The 16,786-nt window shown below is 45.5% G+C and overlaps 2 protein-coding genes across 10 annotated transcripts in view; one reads left to right on the top strand and one right to left on the bottom strand.

Annotated features, from left to right (window-relative positions):
- The window catches only part of TRIM67 (tripartite motif containing 67), a 357,821-nt gene that overhangs the window by 248,341 nt on the left and 92,694 nt on the right, over positions 1 to 16,786 (bottom strand). The window lies entirely within an intron of this gene.
- Positions 1 to 16,786, top strand: part of TTC13 (tetratricopeptide repeat domain 13) — a 75,220-nt gene that overhangs the window by 55,499 nt on the left and 2,935 nt on the right. For 4 of the 9 annotated variants that reach the window (XM_082718908.1, XM_082718910.1, XM_082718915.1 and 1 more), the window contains 6 exons: positions 1,124 to 1,216; positions 3,485 to 3,568; positions 4,387 to 4,471; positions 11,844 to 11,953; positions 14,147 to 14,282; positions 14,873 to 14,952. In XM_082718908.1, the coding sequence (XP_082575034.1) occupies positions 1,124 to 1,216; positions 3,485 to 3,568; positions 4,387 to 4,471; positions 11,844 to 11,953; positions 14,147 to 14,282; positions 14,873 to 14,952 (588 nt within the window). The remainder of the gene's footprint in view (positions 1 to 1,123; positions 1,217 to 3,484; positions 3,569 to 4,386; positions 4,472 to 11,843; positions 11,954 to 14,146; positions 14,283 to 14,872; positions 14,953 to 16,786) is intronic. The other 5 variants (XM_082718911.1, XM_082718909.1, XM_082718913.1 and 2 more) reach the window with 2 other exon arrangements.

Genomic DNA, 16,786 nt, shown 5'->3' with positions numbered 1-16,786 from the left:
TCTGATGAGTCTGTATGCTACACTGGGTCACGTGAGGGTCTCCACCATCTGTCCCCATACAACACTGTTACAGGATCACTGACGGGTCGTCTTGCCGCGCCTCTCATCCCCATGGCTTGTTTCCATAACTGGGGACCTGTACCTCCCACTTAGCTAACAGGTTTGGAATCCTGTTTTGTTTATTAACAGTAAGCCTTGTAAGTTTCATTTTCCTCTCTCAAGTTTGTCCGCAATTGCTGGCATCCTCATTCTTTGAAATATACTCAACTAGTGTTTATGAACTATAGGGACTGAGTGCTGTTGGGTTTCCAAGCATATATATATATTTTTAATTTGACAGAGATCACAAGTAGGCAGAGAGAGAGAGAGAGAGAGAGAGGGGAAAGCAGGCTCCCTGCTGAGCAGAGCGCCCAATGTGGGGCTCGATCCCAGGACCCTGAGATCATGACCTCAGCCGAAGGCAGAGACTTAAACCGCAGAGCCACGCAGGCGTGCCCCCACCAAGCATATTTTTAAGTGAAGTGTTTTAGAAAAAGCCGTCTCTTGGAGAGAGTATATTATGGTCTGTTGTACTTTTGAATGAACTTCAGTGTCCCAGGCCCTCCATAGTTGAAGTGTGTGCCTGCCTTACCACCTACAGTTTAGTGGGGGAAACCGCTGATACTCATTTATATGAGAAAAACACTGCCCTCCTGGTAAACCTGTACTGATCTCCTTGGTCCACTTGGAACACCTGTTTGGAATCTGCAGGTCGGGGTTTCATACTTTGAGATGTAATGCGCCGAGCAGCTGCTTTCTCCCACTGTGCAAAGACCTCTCCTGTTCTACTGTGAATGCTTTTGAGCATTTGTATGTTTTATAAGGTCTTCATCTTTTTTTTTTTTAAGATTTTATTTATTTATTTGTCAGAGAGAGAGAGAGAGTGCACACTCAAGTACACAGAAGCAGGCAGAGAGGCAGGCAGAGGTGGAGAGAGAAGCAGGTTCCCTGCTGAGCAAGGCTCCGGACGCGGGACTTGATCCCAAGACCCTGGGATCATGACCTGAGCCAAAGGCAGAAGCTTGACTGACTGAGCCACCCAGGCCTCTCAAAGTCTTCGTCTTTAACAAGCTCTGTTTTACAGGATTGCTGACCCAGACCAGCCCGTGCTGTGGTTGGACCAGATGCCAGCGCGAAGTCTTAGCAGAGGTTTTAACAACCACATCAATTTAATCAGGTACAAACCTTCTGTGCGTCTTTCCTGTTCTCACAGGACTTTATTCTCAAGAGGTCATGGAGACCGTGAGCGACCCTTGCTCCTTCCCTGGTGACTTTGACTTTTTGACAGGGGCATCCACAAATTAGCTCTGCACCTGCAGGGTCCCGCCTGCATTCATTTCAGCTAATCCAGCTGTGGGGGAAAATGCAGAACATCCCATGCTCCTTACCCTGGCTCTTCTCTTCGATGCACAGCTCTGTTGAAGGGAAGACGGCCTGATTTTTGCTTGGGATGTCCTTCTCAAAGGATCCTAAAACATCACAGCAAGTAATTAGATGGAGAACATGACATTTCCCATGATATCCTGGTGATGTTACGTGGCTCAAAGAATTCTCGAACAAGAATTGTAGTGGGGGACGGGCTTCCCTGTCCCATCACCAAAACCCCAACAAGCAGAGGGGTTGGTTCAGTAACACTCCGGTAGCTAAGCCTTCCTGAAAGGGCGAGCCACGTTAACGGGAGAGCCCCTGTCTTGTCCAGAGGCTCTGCAAATTCGGGACATGGATACTTAGTGACCTTCATGTACTTAGCTGCCCTCGAAGTAGGTGACAGACAGATATTAAAGACCATCAGCTTCAAGGGGAGCCCTGAACTTACGTTTAGATAAAATTTGCAAATGTGGTCATCGTGTCACGTCTAAAACGCTTCTACCTCCTTCCAGAAGCCTGATCAACGAGATGTCATTCAATACAACTCTGATGTTTAAGTTTAATGGAAATGTCGTTTGTACATTTTTCTTTTACTTCCTAGAACAATAATTTCTTTTCCTCTTGTGGCTGGTGTATCGCCGTTTCTTATGGAATAATTTGTGACGTGGGGATAGGCCACCATCCATGTGTTGTGCTACGTGCTAATGACGTAGCTTAGTGAGGACAGACTGATGAACTACGACATGGTGTGTAAGAGTGATGGTGGTCATGTGTACAGGACGCAGGGGACACAGAAGAGGGGTGTCTAGTCCAGCCTTCAGGTGATGCTTGAGCTGTTTGGGAGGGTGGGAAGCAGAAAAGTGGGTGAGGCATGGCCACACAAGTGAGTCAGGCATGGTCAGGAGAGGATGACTCCTTCATTAGGACTGCGGATTAGCTTATAATTAAGGGAGTAGCATCAGGAATTGAGGCTTAAAAGACAGGCAGAAATAAAAATATAAAACCTTTTTTTCCAAATATAAATAACTTTATATGCCACTTAATGTTCCCCCCACCCCCACCAAGGATGATGGAGAACTGCTCAGAGATCGTAAGCAGAGAAGTGGCAGAGCAGATTGGCACATTCAGACGGTCGCTTGGGCTGTAGGTGCCAGGATAGGGGAGAGAAGGCGGTGACCCGGGAGGGAAGGGAGGTGCTTGGAAAGTTGTGCAATAAATCAGGTGAGTGGATACCAGGTCCGGATAGCTGTGTGGAGGTGAGTGGGAGGGGACGAGATGGATATCAAGAATGTAGACTCAGGAGCACAGGTGGCAGGTTGGAAATTGGGGAGAGTGTGGGGAGCCGTGGGAGGCAGCCCCCTCTCTGGCTCGGGTGCGTGGCTCTTCTAGTAGGCCAGGTGACACTAGGACAAAAAGTTGGTGGCCATGTGTGGGGCTGGGGCTGGGGGCAGTGCAGGGTACGGGAGTGACTTCCTGCTCACAATTAGGAACTTGACGTTTGAGACGCCTATAGGGAATGCATAAGGGTGCAGCTGGGTGGGTTCCGTTAGACACATGTATGCCAGAAGGACGTGTGCATCAGCGTGTGGGCTTTACAGGAAGTCCTGGGAGTTTTAAAACTAGAAGGCGGGGATAGAAGTGTGAGCAAAATTATATTTAGAGCGGGCAGAGGAGATGAAGGCCACATGTGAGCTGGACTGCAAGAAGGAGTGGGAACGGGTAATGCTACGGGGAGAACCAAGGGAGAGGAGGAAAAGGAAAGGGCTTCCGAACAGGACATTGGCATGCAAGTACTTGGGTTTTTTTTTTTTTTTTTTTTCTCATTTTGGCATCTGCGGGGCTGAGTTTGGTGCCTTTCCTACCAGAAGAAGCTGCAGGAGCTCACCGGCAGTCTTGCTAAGACAGTTCTTTGCTGTTTCTGTTCATGGGCTACAAACAAGCGAAGTTCCCAAAGTTTTCCTGCATTATTGTCTTGGCTGTCTTATTGTTTTCTTGAATTAACCTGTCAATCCGGTGCTGTTTCAGATACATCACTTTGTAAAAAGAGCCTTAATTTTTTTTTTTTTTTTCCTTACAGGGGTCAGGTGATTAACATGAGATACCTGGAGTATTTTGAGAAGATTCTTCATTTCATTAAAGATAGGATTCTTGTTTACCACGGGTAACCCTTTGGTTTTCCTTCCCATGCTAATTGCTAGCTGTGGTCTATTTTGCTTTAGTTATATTTGTGAAACTTGGACACTAAGCCTACTGACAGACTAAACAAAGTGTATCAGCTGTTTACATGGTGTTCGAAATCAGAGAGTCTCTCCGTAATGACCTAGCATCCTTCTTTGAACAGCTTCTCAGAATCCACAGGGTGTTTCTAATCTTACAGTATTGTGACTTTTCTCATCTCTTTCCTCCAGAGAGTAGGACATTTCTTTGAGTTTCTTTTTTAGGGACTTCAGCCATCACATTCATTCTCCCTCCCATGAAAGGCCATATGGCATAGATACCATACTGAACAAAACACTGGGGTAAAAGAATTCTAAATGGAAAGCTTTTACCCAGTACATGTAAAATTGGTATGAAAACCTAGCAGGATACTTCCATTTGAGTGACTTCAGCAAGGAAAAAAAAATTCACTTCTAATTTCAGAGGTGGCACAGGAGAATCAAGGTTTCATGGCCAAACCAAGATCCATACGTGTTACACAAACACTGGCTGAGAGTCTGTTCTGCCTTTCCCTGTTTCACTTTCTGGAAGGGCTGCTATTTTCTTAACTGTCATCTGCAGCCCCAAATTCAAGAGGACTAAATCACCCCATTATTTAGAAACTTCTGTTCTGGCCCAACGTTTTAAATATTGAGCTATTCACAATTGGGGATGATTTATTTAAATTAAGGGTAATAGCAATTAATGTGATTATTACATTTCTGTATTAATTTTAGTTGCCATCTCCCTCTCTCTCTGTCTCTCGCTCTTTCTCTTTTTAAGAGCTAATAATCCTAAAGGATTGTTGGAAGTTAGAGAAGCTTTGGAAAAAGTACACAAAGTAGAAGACCTCCTTCCGATTATGAAGGTAAGTTTATTATCAAAATCCCGGGAGGTGTTTTTAGAAAAAAACAAATAAACTAGTGCCCTTTTTAAAAAGAATTCATAACTTTAAATGCATGTTTATTAATATTGTGCTATAAGCATTTTAAAATTTATAAAGCATTCTACCTGAAAACACTAATGGAAACACACTCTGAATAAGAACCAAAATAAGACACAGGCATCAGTCTCAAACTATGAAGCAAATCTGTGAGGAAGCATTTGATACAGGGAACAGAAGGAAACTTAAAATTCTCTGCCATTGAATTCTGCTCCTGGCCACTGTGGAGTACCTGGTACTTGACTGCCTTTCCAACACCACAGCAATTCTAAAACAGGACGAAATACAAGGCAACTATTTTCAGGCACCAGCAATTATAAGACTGTGCTTTTTGAGAAGAGGGAAACACACCTGAGGTGAGCCTCATGTTCACCCCAGCTTTCTACCCGGGATTATTTACTAAACCACTGTGTGTGTAGAGCATAAGCAGAGTCTGGAGGCCTTACTGAGCTAAGGAGGCAGAGATTGGAGCTGGGACCTGCTCAAGTGTCTGGAGTTTACAAGGCGGAGTCCAGAAGAGGAGGGAGCTGCTCAAGGTGAGGATTTCCTGGAGGTCAGTGTGAGAGTCCTTGACATCCTGGGCTAAGAGCTCAACTGTGGGCGTGCAGTGAGGCCAAGAGGCTCTGCAGGGTGTGGCCGCTGTGGGGGTGAGAGCTGGACAGAGATATCGGCGGTTAGACACTGCTGACACATTGGAGTTGTGGCCTTGCCAGGATGGAGGGCTGTGAGCACCTCGGCTGTCTCATTACAACCCCAGAAAGGACACACTGTAGGTGTAAGACCCCCCTAGAATGAGGTTTACATCCTAGGACAAAGGGCAGTTTCTAAATAGATCATCCTCAAAGAGAAAAAAAGTCTGAAAGGATTAAATGGATCTGCTAGTGATTTGACTGCCTCCCCAAACAAAACTCACACCCTTTAAAGGAGGAAACAGAATCTAGACTTAATTATTAGACAAATGAAGAAGCAGGAGAGTGTGACCCATAACCAAGAAAAACAAAACCATTTGACAGGAACAGACCCCCACATGATCCAGAAATGGGAATTGGTTCACAGTCTTCGCTTCATAAACGTATTCGAGGACTTAAAGGAAAACATGAACACAATGCTGAAGAATTGCAGCGAAGGAAACAGAAACTATGAGAAGACTGAAAGAAAATTGGAGGACCTGAAAGATTCAGATGGGTAACCAGCTCATAAGACGTGTTGTCTGTAATCCAGCACTCGGTTCACTTAGCAGGATGCTGGACAGAGAACGAGGCTTTGTGGCATCCTCAGTCTCATCATGAGGCCCAGCAGGGACCCAGACATGGGTCCTGCCACCTTTCTCTATAGAGTGAGTGAAGTCAAGGTTGGTGCCCACCCTCACAGAGAAGCCACTGCTTGGGTTTTGCATTTGGCCCAAGGTTGGTGTGTGGGTTCCCCACTTTCCCTGTTCTGAGGCCATCTTCCCGATCAGAATGTTTTACAAGGGGTCCCCATCATTTCTCAGGGGAGGCCAGTGATGGAACACTACTGAGTAACAAAACAGAGAAAGGGCACTGCTACACCCACAGCAGCTGGGCTTAACCTCAGAAAAAACATGATGTTGAGCAAAGGAGGCCACATACAGAAGAGTCTGATTCCATTTCTAAGAAGTTTGATCTGCAGGGAGAGTTATCAGAACAATGGAGGCTTAGGAGAAGTGGGATTGACCTTAATGTGGTAGGAGGAAGCTTTCCAGAATGACGGCAGTACACTGTATCTTGATGGAATAGTGGGTACATGGGCAAATGGGTGTATACGGTTGTCAGAATGCATCAGATTATACATGTGAAGTTTATTGGTTATAAATTTTACTTCAATAGAAAGTACATAAATTAATGTCCTGAGAGATTTGAGCCAGCATCATATGATAGATAGATAGGAGCAATAGAAAAAAATAGAATTCTCATAAATCAAAAAATAACTTCAGTTAGGCTAGTACATTAAAGAAAACTGAATATCATATGTATATGAGTGAGAAGATCAAACCAATAAAGTCTCCCAGAATATAGTATGTAAAAGACAAAGAAATACAAACTATGAGAGACGATGAACACAGAAGATGAGGAATGGACCTATCTGATAGAAAATCTGAAAGGAGAGAAGAAAGATAAAGAAGGAGAGCCATTAGTCAACAAAACAATAGAAGGGAAAACTTGAGATGAAAAGATTGGTTGAGGGCCCCCTGGGTATTCAACATGATGTTCAACGTTGACTTCTAGACATATTCTGATAAAATTTGGGAACTTCAAGGTGAAAGAGAATTCCTCAAAAAAATTAGACAGAGACTTATCAGATGATCCAACAACTCCACCTCTAGGTGCATTCTCAAAAGAATCAAAAGAAGCAACTTGAACAATACGTGTACACCTGTGTTCATGGCAGCATTGTTCATGGTCCCAAGAGGTGGAGGCAGCTCAGGTGTCCACCGATGGATGAATGGATGAGTCATATGTGGTCTAGCCATACAGTGGAATATTATTCAGCCTTGAGAAGGAAGGAAATTGTGACCCTGGCTACAACATGGATGAAGCCCGAGGACATAATGCTATGTAAAATTAGCCAGTCACGAGAGGACGAATGCCCTATGATTCCAGTCATATGAGGTGTCGAGAGGAGTCAGATTCGTAGAGACAGAAGGAAGAATGGTGGCTGCCAGGGGCTGGGGGAGGGAGAATGGGGAGTCAGTTTTTAATGGGGACAGAGTTTGTACTTGGGAAGTTCTGTGGATGGATGGTTGCAAACAGTGGGAATGTACTTAATGCGATCAACTCTACATTCACAAATGGTTAAAGTGGCAGATTTATATGATGTGTATTTTATCACACACAAAAATTAAAAAGAACATCTTGAAGCTTCCAGAAAAAAACAAATACCAAGGAAGGAGAATTCCATAGATGCCCAACTTCCCTCCAGCAATAGCGGATTCTAGAAGACAACTAAGGGAAATTTATTTGTACCCACTCTTCCAGTGTTCAGGTGTGAAGGTCAAATGAAAACTGTTTCAAACAGTCATTTAGGAATTTCATCAAGCCTAGATTTTCTTTATCAAAATGATTGAAGGACCTGAGTACTCTCACAAAAGAAGCCCAAGAAAGAAGAAAACATGAGAGACAAGAAATCATGGTGAACAAATAAGCCACTGGCATGAATTGTTAATGCCTGATGTTAAAAAATACATGTCTGAAATTAAAGTACCAGCTAATGTCAACCTTGGAGTCTGAAGAAAGCAGAGAGGAAGTAAAACTGTTACTAAGGTATTTGTTTTTTTTCAGTGAGAATATAATCACTGGCTGACCCATGATATTGACAGGAAAATACAGGTTTAAATATCTATATTAAAAATTTAAAGGCAACACTGAAAGGACAGTGGTGGGATGTATAATCCTCTGCACGCCTAGAAGGGGGGCGCCTGGGTGGCTCAGTGGGTTAAAGCCTCTGCCTTTGGCTCAGGTCATGATCTCAGGGTTCTGGAGTGGAGCCCCACATCAGTCTCTCTGCTCAGTGGGGAGCCTGTTTCCCTCTCTTTCTGCTTGCCTCTCTGCCTACTTGTGATCTCTCTCTGTATCAAATAATAAATAAAATCTTAAAAAAAAAAAATAAATGCCTAGAAGGTAGGGAAATGGCGTAAAGACAACGAAGTCAGTTTCGCTCAGAGCTTACAAAAAGAGAATGGGAAAAAAGGAGGGTGGGTAGGAAATGGTGTAATGGCAATGAGAAGTCCGCATGGCTTTATGATCGATCCGCAGGGGATGGAGGGTCTCAGACTGGTGTTTTAAAGCCCAGCTACATGGGGTTTACAGCAGACACGCTTAACAAGAGAACATTTAAAAAGTAGAAAGGAAAAAAGTATACCAGACAAAGGAAGCGCGGGTGTGGCGGTGTTTATATCAGAAACAGTGTAGTTCAAGGTGGAGACCTCAGGGTACAGAAGTTTTGTTGTTTAAAAGTCTAATCCTTTAAGAAGTTATAATTTTAGGAACCTCTTCTCTGCCTGGGAGTAGAACTATTCAAATATTTGCCATCAGCAGGGGGATTTTCTTTTTTCCAACTCCTGCTTTGAACTTTAATGTAAAAGTTGAATCAGTGTTCTTGCAGCTCTGGTAGAGAGGTTTGATTCCATCAAATGACATTTAAGACACGGGTAGGACCAGAACTTGTCCATTTCTGAGGAATAACCGGGAAGCATCACATCGTGAACAAAGCAGCGAGCTAGGATTCTGCACGCCAGGGCCCCCTCTGCCACACTGGGCTTGGCTGAGCCTTTTCCACTGTCTAGACCCCAGACTCTGTCTGCCAGGAGCAATGATTCTGGCCGGACCTCACCTCAGGGGCCTATAGCGAGTGTCTGATAAACTAAGGTGGCTGATGAACTAAGGTAACCTTCTCAGAGCCACTCTGGTGTTGACTCAGTAACCATGTTCCATGACCCCGTTCCTGCACTCAGATGAAACTCACAGAGAATATATCACACCTTCTCAAAAAACTCTTCCAAATGTCACCATCTTGCCACAAAGGAGGTCTGGCAGGTAGATCACCTGTAATAGACCATTGTGTGTGTTGTTCAGGATGTCAGCATTCAGGCTGGTCTTCATGAGAAGCCGTAAGGAAGGAGCTGATTGTTTACACCTGTTTACATTTGAACCTGACAGCGGCAGACACGGCCCTGTATCTGTATGTCACTTGCTGACTTAAGAATCATGAGCTATAGTGTTAGTGGCCCCAGGGTTTTCTTAAACAGTAACCTTCCCAACAATGCCTGACACCCTCCTCCCTCAGTTAGATGTTCAATTTAATATTCATAGAAAATTCAGTGCATATTAAAGCTGTGTAGTTCCAAGCCCCATATTGGGGTACAGATTACTTAAATAGAAAACTTAAAAAAAAAAAAAAAAAACGTGTAAAATATTTAGTGTCTAAGTGTGAAATGGAGTTTGGTTCCAGGTGCTGGTGATTATTAAGTTATAAACAGGTTGTTCATGGACATGAAAGCCCAGCAGGGCATTCACAGTCAGTCATGTGTCACATGTGAGTGTCTAGTGTTTGCGACCCCACCTGCTAAGTTCCAATGGTAGCCTCCCGTGCCACCCTGTCCCCTATAGCCACCAAGCTCTCCCATAAATTCCCCAGATGCCCCCCAGAGGGCAGGACCGCTCCACAGAGGGCCACTGGGACAAACCTACAGAAAGAAAACTAGCATGTGTCTCAGTTTTTAATGCCCTCCTTTCTTGATGGTATTTTAACCATTACATTTACTCTACTAGGTAAAGTTAGCAGAGGCCAAGTCAGCTGAGGGGGGTTTTGACCGTTTTGTGTGTATCTTCATTTAAAAAGAAAAGCCTAGTGGGCTCCCAGCCTGCGGTGGCTCAGTGCACTTGCGAGGCCAGCCATCGCCCCCCTAAGGCCAGCTTCCCGGTGCAAGGTCACTGTGTGTCCAGCCGTGGTGTGCAGGTGACCATTCCTGCACACTGGACCAGCTGCACTGGACACCTGGCTTTCTCCCGGAGTGTGGTCATACTCCTATTTTTAAAGGCACACACACAAGTATATAAAGACCTTTCATTCTAAAGCATTTGGTGCAGTATGATGTGATGACAGCTCCCACTGAAATGTTCTTTCGGTGAAAAACCACGTTAAAATCCAGCTGATCCTTGAACAACATGGGTTTGCACTGCATGGATCCACTTGTATGTGGGTTCTTTTCAATAAATACAGTACAGTCCTGGAGGTGCATCTTCCTCATGATTTCTTAGTAACCTTTTCTTCTCTCTGGCTTTACTTTAAGTATACCGTATAGGATACTTAAAACAGACAAAATAAATATTAACTTTTTGTTATCAGTAAGGCTTCTAGTCAGCAATAGACTATTAGCAGTTAAGTTTTGGGGGAAGTCAAGCTATGCATGGCTTTTTTTTACTGCAGGGGAGTTCAGCTACCCCTCAAGTGGGTCAAGGTCAACCATATACCTCAGCTCCCCTTGAGTCAGCTTATGGGCAAATAATGTGGCTGAAGGTCATGAAAGCCTGGGTTCATGTTTCCACACTGCCACTCCCCGCTCGGTTCAGACAGGACCTGCCCTCCCAGCTGGTCTCCTGCTCTGTAACATGGAGACCATGACCTGTCTTACTGGTATGGTGTGAGCATCAGATGAGAATTGGCATAGAGGGCTCACACGTATTCCTCTAGAAACCCCTTCCCCGTGGAAGATGTTGCTGTCCCAGCTCCTGACGCTCGCTCTGGTCACCTGTGCCTCATGTCCATTGGTCCTTGGTCCTTTGGACTGTTTATCGCACCTGCTGGGTCTTACTGGTTGTAGACAGCCTTTCCCCCAGTCGTGGCTTACGTGAAGCACAGCCTCCTCTTATTTTATCCTTGGTTCTCTTATTCAAGTCTATCCGTCCTTTAAAAAAAGTCGGCAACATTAAACAATGTGGGAGGATTTTTTTTCTGGAGTAATGACAAAATCTATTTACTGGCATCTTGGCTTTGTCAAAAATATCTTTATTTATTTTTAAAATATTTTTATTTATTTATTTGCCAGAGAGAGCGCAAGAGCACAAACTAGGGGAGCAGCAGGCAGAGGCAGAGGGAGAAGCAGGCTCCCCGCTGAGCAAGGAGCTGGGGACTTGACCCCAGGACCCTGGGATCATGAACTGAGTGAAACAGATGCTAACCGACTGAGCCACCCACATGCCCCTGTCAAAAAGTATTTTAAACAAAAAGCTGGCATCCGAAACTGCCTTCATACTTGTCACCCCTGAAGGGCATTCTTGGCTCCCGTAATTCCTTTAACATACATTTCTGTGGTCTGTAGAGTTGAAGTGTGTGTGTGATTCTCCAGTTGACAATATAAGTCTGAGTACGTCTCAGAACAAATGAGACTGCCTTGAAGGAACCATGAATGTGAGCACAGGTGTTGGAGTTAGGGGATTTTGGGTGCAACCATTCTGCTAAGAATCCAAGTTGCCAATAAAGACCATGAGGAAAACCCAAAGGGCACTCTCAGAAGGGCCGGCACCCCGCTGACTGAGGGAGCGCGTGGCTGAGGCTCTGTGCCGGCCTCTGGTGGGGGCCTGGAGTTCGTGTGGGGCCCTGGGGACAGGCAGAGGCGTCCTCGGTCACCGGACAGGCGTGCGTGCTCGTGGCCTCTGGAAGCAGGAACTTCTGTGACGCTTCTCCAAGATGTGGAAGGCAGAGTCACCGCTACAGATGACCTCCTGGGGGTTTACAGTGAATTTCACACTAGTAATGTGATTTTTTTTTTCCCTGAAAGCAGTTTAATACTAAAACGAAGGATGGGTTCACGGTGAACACAAAAGTTCCCAGCCTCAAAGAGCAAGGGAAGGAATACGATGGGTTCACAATCACCATTACAGGAGACAAGTATGTATGCTTCCTAAGTGGGAGTATAAGGGCGGGCTGGCGTCCGGTACTGCCCCGGGAGGTTGGACACACCGGCTTCTGCTTTATCCTGAAACGAAAATTACCAAGGTCCAGCATGTAGCTATAAAGTACTTATTTTGTTAATGTGACTTGTAGGCTACTCTGCCAGCAGATACGTTTTCTGACCTTGTTGGATCTAATGGCTTTCTAGATACCGGGTATCATATCGAACGTGGAAAGCATTCTTCCGGGTTCTTCACGTTCCTTGTGGGCAACACTTTTAGTAATAAAATGAAAAGAGATGAGGGGTTGGCAGACTGAAGGCCATTGTAAGAGTTTTTAAATACAGGTTTTAGTATATTCTGAGAGTGGTGCAGCCTTACTATGGAAAACTTAGAATACACAGATAAGCAGAGATAGAAAATAAAATCACCGAGTTGTTTTCTTTAAAAAGATTATACGCCACATATTGTTTTATAATCTATTCCTCTTGTGTCTTACAGTTACTTTATCATGAACATTTTCCTTTATTGTTGTGTTTGTAATGCTTGCGTAGTATTCCATTTTGTGGGTCTTATAGAATTTCTCCTATACATTTTTTGACATTGACCATTTTAGAGTCTTTCTCATTTTTCACTTTATAAATAGCCCCGCAGTGACTTTTCATTAACCAGTCTGATTTGTCTCTGAAGCCCAAGCTTCATCCAGGAGCCTCCATATCCCTTGAATCCGGGCAGGATGCTCGCCCTTCCCCCACAGCAGGCATCCCTCAGTTTGCTCGGCCTGCAGGGTTCCCGCACTGGGACCTCCAGCTTGATTTCTGCGGGCTCCATCGTACCGCTGTGACTTGCCTCGGCCTCCGGGGCTACATTTTTCTTACATGCTTTTACTCTCAAACCACAGGAGCCTCTCTGTCAAGTTCTTTGTCAGAACATACCCAGGCCTCCATGAGTAAGCACCAGCTTAGTAACTTCCAGATTTTGTGACTTTTCCCAACCCTCTCTACCCCGGAAGGAATTCCAGGGCTTGCTAGTAATGTAAAAATGACTCCCCTGCCTTTCCACCAACTTGTGAGATACAGATCTCATCAGATGGTAGCTCCAGGCAGAAAGGAGCGGTGGTATGAAAGAGTACGTCAGGTTCCTTCCCTGCGAAACGTGGCTTCTCTCCCTGTTGTCTCACCGTATTTGTTACCTCCTGCCCTGGGTCCTCTCAAGTAGTCTCTGGTGCCTCTGTCCCCGATCTCCTGGTGGCTTACAGTGCTTTGTCAGTGTCCCTGAGACCCCATTCCACAGGCTGTTAAGCCACTCCCCACTCCACACCCTCCCCATGCCCGTGGATACCAGGACCAGCTCCCTTGCCGGGCACTCAAGGCCTTTCATAATGTGGCCCTTGCAACATTTCCTGCTTGCCTACGCTGTTTTCCTGCCAGAATTTGGCCTGCTAACTCGGCTGGACTGCTTGTTCCCTGAGGTCACCTCCCACCTCCTGTTTCTGAGCCTCTCTTCCTCCATCCTGAATCTCACATTCAGGCCCCTTCCCCCTTCCCCTGTGAAGCATTTCCTGTTGTCTTAAATATCTTCCAAACTGGACCTGATCTGCTGCTTTTGAACCCTGACGTGCTGTGTGATCGCCTTGTGCGTGGTCTTAAAATAATTCATGGCCTCAGGTCTCCCTCCTTCCTCGGTAAACGTAGCAGCTCTGCCACACTCCTCTTTATAGGATCTAAGAGCCATTTATTTGTATAGTAATGTCTGTTGCATCGTATTTCTCTCCTCTGTAGAGCCTGGAGTGGAGCTAAGCATGCAGCAGAGGTTTTAAAAAAACACAGTAGAGTCCCTGAACTACTTCTACACACAGTTCTGGCTCTGGTCTTCAATTATAGCAGGGTGGCTGTCTGAGAAAGTCTTTACTCTGCATTCATTCTTGACCATGTGTAGTTACTTCCTTGTGTAGTAGCTTAAGCTCCTGTAGTATGTACGCATGTTTAGACCGAACAAAATACCGTGTTTTATGGAAAACTTGCCTACGTACGGAACATACCTCAGTGTGTGTGGTTAGAAAGGTGGGACACGTTCTCAGCTATGTTTTGTGCCACATCAGCCTACCAGTTCCTTTCTTCTTTTTACTCCCCGTGTTTGGCTTGTTGAATTGTACAATACGTGCCTTTGACACATGTTGTTGTATTTTTAGGGTTGGCAACATACTGTTTTCTGTGGAAACGCAAACCACAGAAGAACGAACACAATTCTATCATGCTGAGATAGACGCACTTTATAAAGACCTCACAGCAAAAGGAAAAGTACTGATTCTTTCATCAGAATTTGGGGTAGGTTTTTGTTTTTTTCCATTTTATCCCTGCTTCCTAGCATTCACCAGTAACCTTTGCAAAGCCTCTACCCGTCCGTGGGTAGTATGAATCTTACGCTTGAGATCGGCTTTCAGTGACTTCTTAACATTCTTGTAGAAACAGTTATTTATTTATTTTTTTTTAAAGATTTTATTTCTTTGCGAGAGAGAGTGTATGCACAGAGGCAGAGTATAAGGGAGAGGCACACTTCCTGCTGAGCAGGAAGCCCGATGCAGGGCTCGATCTCAGGATCCTGAGATCAAGACCTAAGCTGAAACCAAGAGTTGGGTGCTTAGCTGACCAATCCACCCCGGTGCCTGAAAAGGTTTCAGTTTTAAAAACAGCTCGGAAGACATTGCCCTAAACCGAACCGCATATATGCCCTTTCGTTAGGGAAAAAATGGTAGCGCAGAGTATAAAATATCCAAGAATATGAAAGGAGGTTCCCATAGGAGAAAAGTGAACTAGTCCTCTTCCCAAGGTAAGTTTTTCTTATGTCTTGTCACCTTGTGAAAAACTAGTTTATAATCTAGCATTTAAACTCATGAGCGCGTGTCTTCTCTTTCCAGGAGGCCGATGCTGTTTGCAACTTAATCTTATCCTTAGTTTATTACTTTTATAACCTAATGCCACTCTCTCGAGGGTCCAGGTGAGTGATAACCTATAATCTGAAAGTTTTTACACTGAAGAACACATTCTTTTTTGCTTGCAGTGCTGGTTGTGGCCATGGGTACAAAAGTACCCCAAGCAATCGTAAGAAATCCCCTTTGTTTTTTTTCAAAATCCACCCAGAAATTACGTCCTTGACCCACCACACCATCAAAGGAATTATGAAACGTTTTACAGGCTGGGGTCCATTCATTCGACAGCTCAAGTGGCTTGAAGGCCTACTGTGTGCGTGCGTCGCCCTCCCTGATCGGCCCAGACTGTCACCCTGCGCTCTTCTCCCCTTGCCCCCGGTTCTTGTCCATCCCTCGACCTCCAGCCCCCACACTTCATACGCTCGAGTCAGCAGCCGCTCTGTACCGCCTGCGCTGCCGCGAGCCCCTTCCTGCTGCTGCTGAAGCCATCAGGAACTTCCCAGTGTCATCAACACTAGGGTTTCTGCCTGTTCTCTGTCAGCCAGTACGATGCGCCATAGATCATGAAATTTGAATTTAAGATGTTGGAGCTAATGTTCTTGTCTTCAACGCTTGAAAAGTAAAACTCTCTTCAACGTGGTAGTAAATGTTGTTACAGTGAAAAGGCCTGGAAACCAGCGAGGCGCATAAACACTGCAGTATCCGCCTAACGGTTACTCGCAGGCGTGGAGTTTCTGATGTGCCCACGCCCTCCGCGCGCCCCCTTTGATCGAGCACTTAGGCAGGTGCCGTGCGGATACCCAGCAGTTTCCTGTCGGTCCTCACAGCACCTTTGCTGGTTCCTGGTGACAGAGGAGGAAGGAGGTGAAGGGGAAGGAAGAGTAGCTCTCGTCCCGCACACTCTTTCCCTAAGAGCCTGCGGCTCTACAGTCCCTGGTCCCGTTGGTTCAGTCCTCTTGTGCTCAGAGCTACCGCCATAGTTCAGACCCGTGTCACCCCGTGCTCTCTGACTTATCTCCTTGCTTCTAAGCTTTTCTCCCTCCCCTCTCTGTCCCAGTTTTTTGTTTTTTGTTTTTAATTCCAGGATAATTAACATACAGTGTTATATCGGCTTCGGGTATACAGTGTAGAGATTCAGGATCTTTGCCCCAGTTCTTCATACCTGGTGCCTCAGGTACAAGCTCAGGGACAGTGGGCACAGTGTGTGTCTGTGTCCTGTCCTGGTTTGCCTTGGGACTTCTCAAAGGCCCATTGGTCCTCCAGGACACCTCCCTGCGTGTCCTCACACTTTCGTGTCCACGTGGGCCCTGCCTCTGTGCCAGTCATTTCCCTTCCTTCCCTTCTAACCCCCTGGGCCCCACCTGGGCCCTGGAGACGCAGCTCGCGTGCCCTTGGCCTCCATGGGGTCTTTCCATGGGCGCCCCCCCAGGCTTGACTCACTGCATGTGCAGGCTTTGTCGGTGGCGTGCCTGCTTCTGCCTCCGCGGCCAGCCTGCTCTCAGGTGAGCGCCTCCTGGTTATCTTTACGCTGAGGGCCTTGCACGGGCACACACGGCCGGTGTGTAGTAGGTCTGTCGGAAGCAGGAATGAGTTTGTTATAGGCCAAGAGGGGAGTTTATATAACACCTCAGTCCTCAAACCAGTCTCTTGATGCTTCTGAGACTGCATTCTGCTTTTCTTCTCTGGGGACCGCAGTGTTTAATGCTTAAACAATAAGATTAATATGTTTGTATTACAAAGTATATCATATACGTGCATTTTAAAAGCCAAGCCTTGTGAAGTTGCTAGAAATAGAAGCAGACCGATCTTCTAATTCATTATTTCATAAGAATAGAAAAACCAAGTATAAGAAAACTCCTAATTAAAAGAAACACCTTCTTTCCTCAAAAAAAGAACATTCTG

The sequence above is a fragment of the Mustela nivalis genome, assembly GCF_964662115.1.
Source record: "Mustela nivalis genome assembly, chromosome: 2".
NCBI lineage: Eukaryota > Metazoa > Chordata > Mammalia > Carnivora > Mustelidae > Mustela > Mustela nivalis.
Note: the sequence above shows the minus strand (reverse complement) of the source record. Positions and strands in the feature narration are given on the sequence as shown.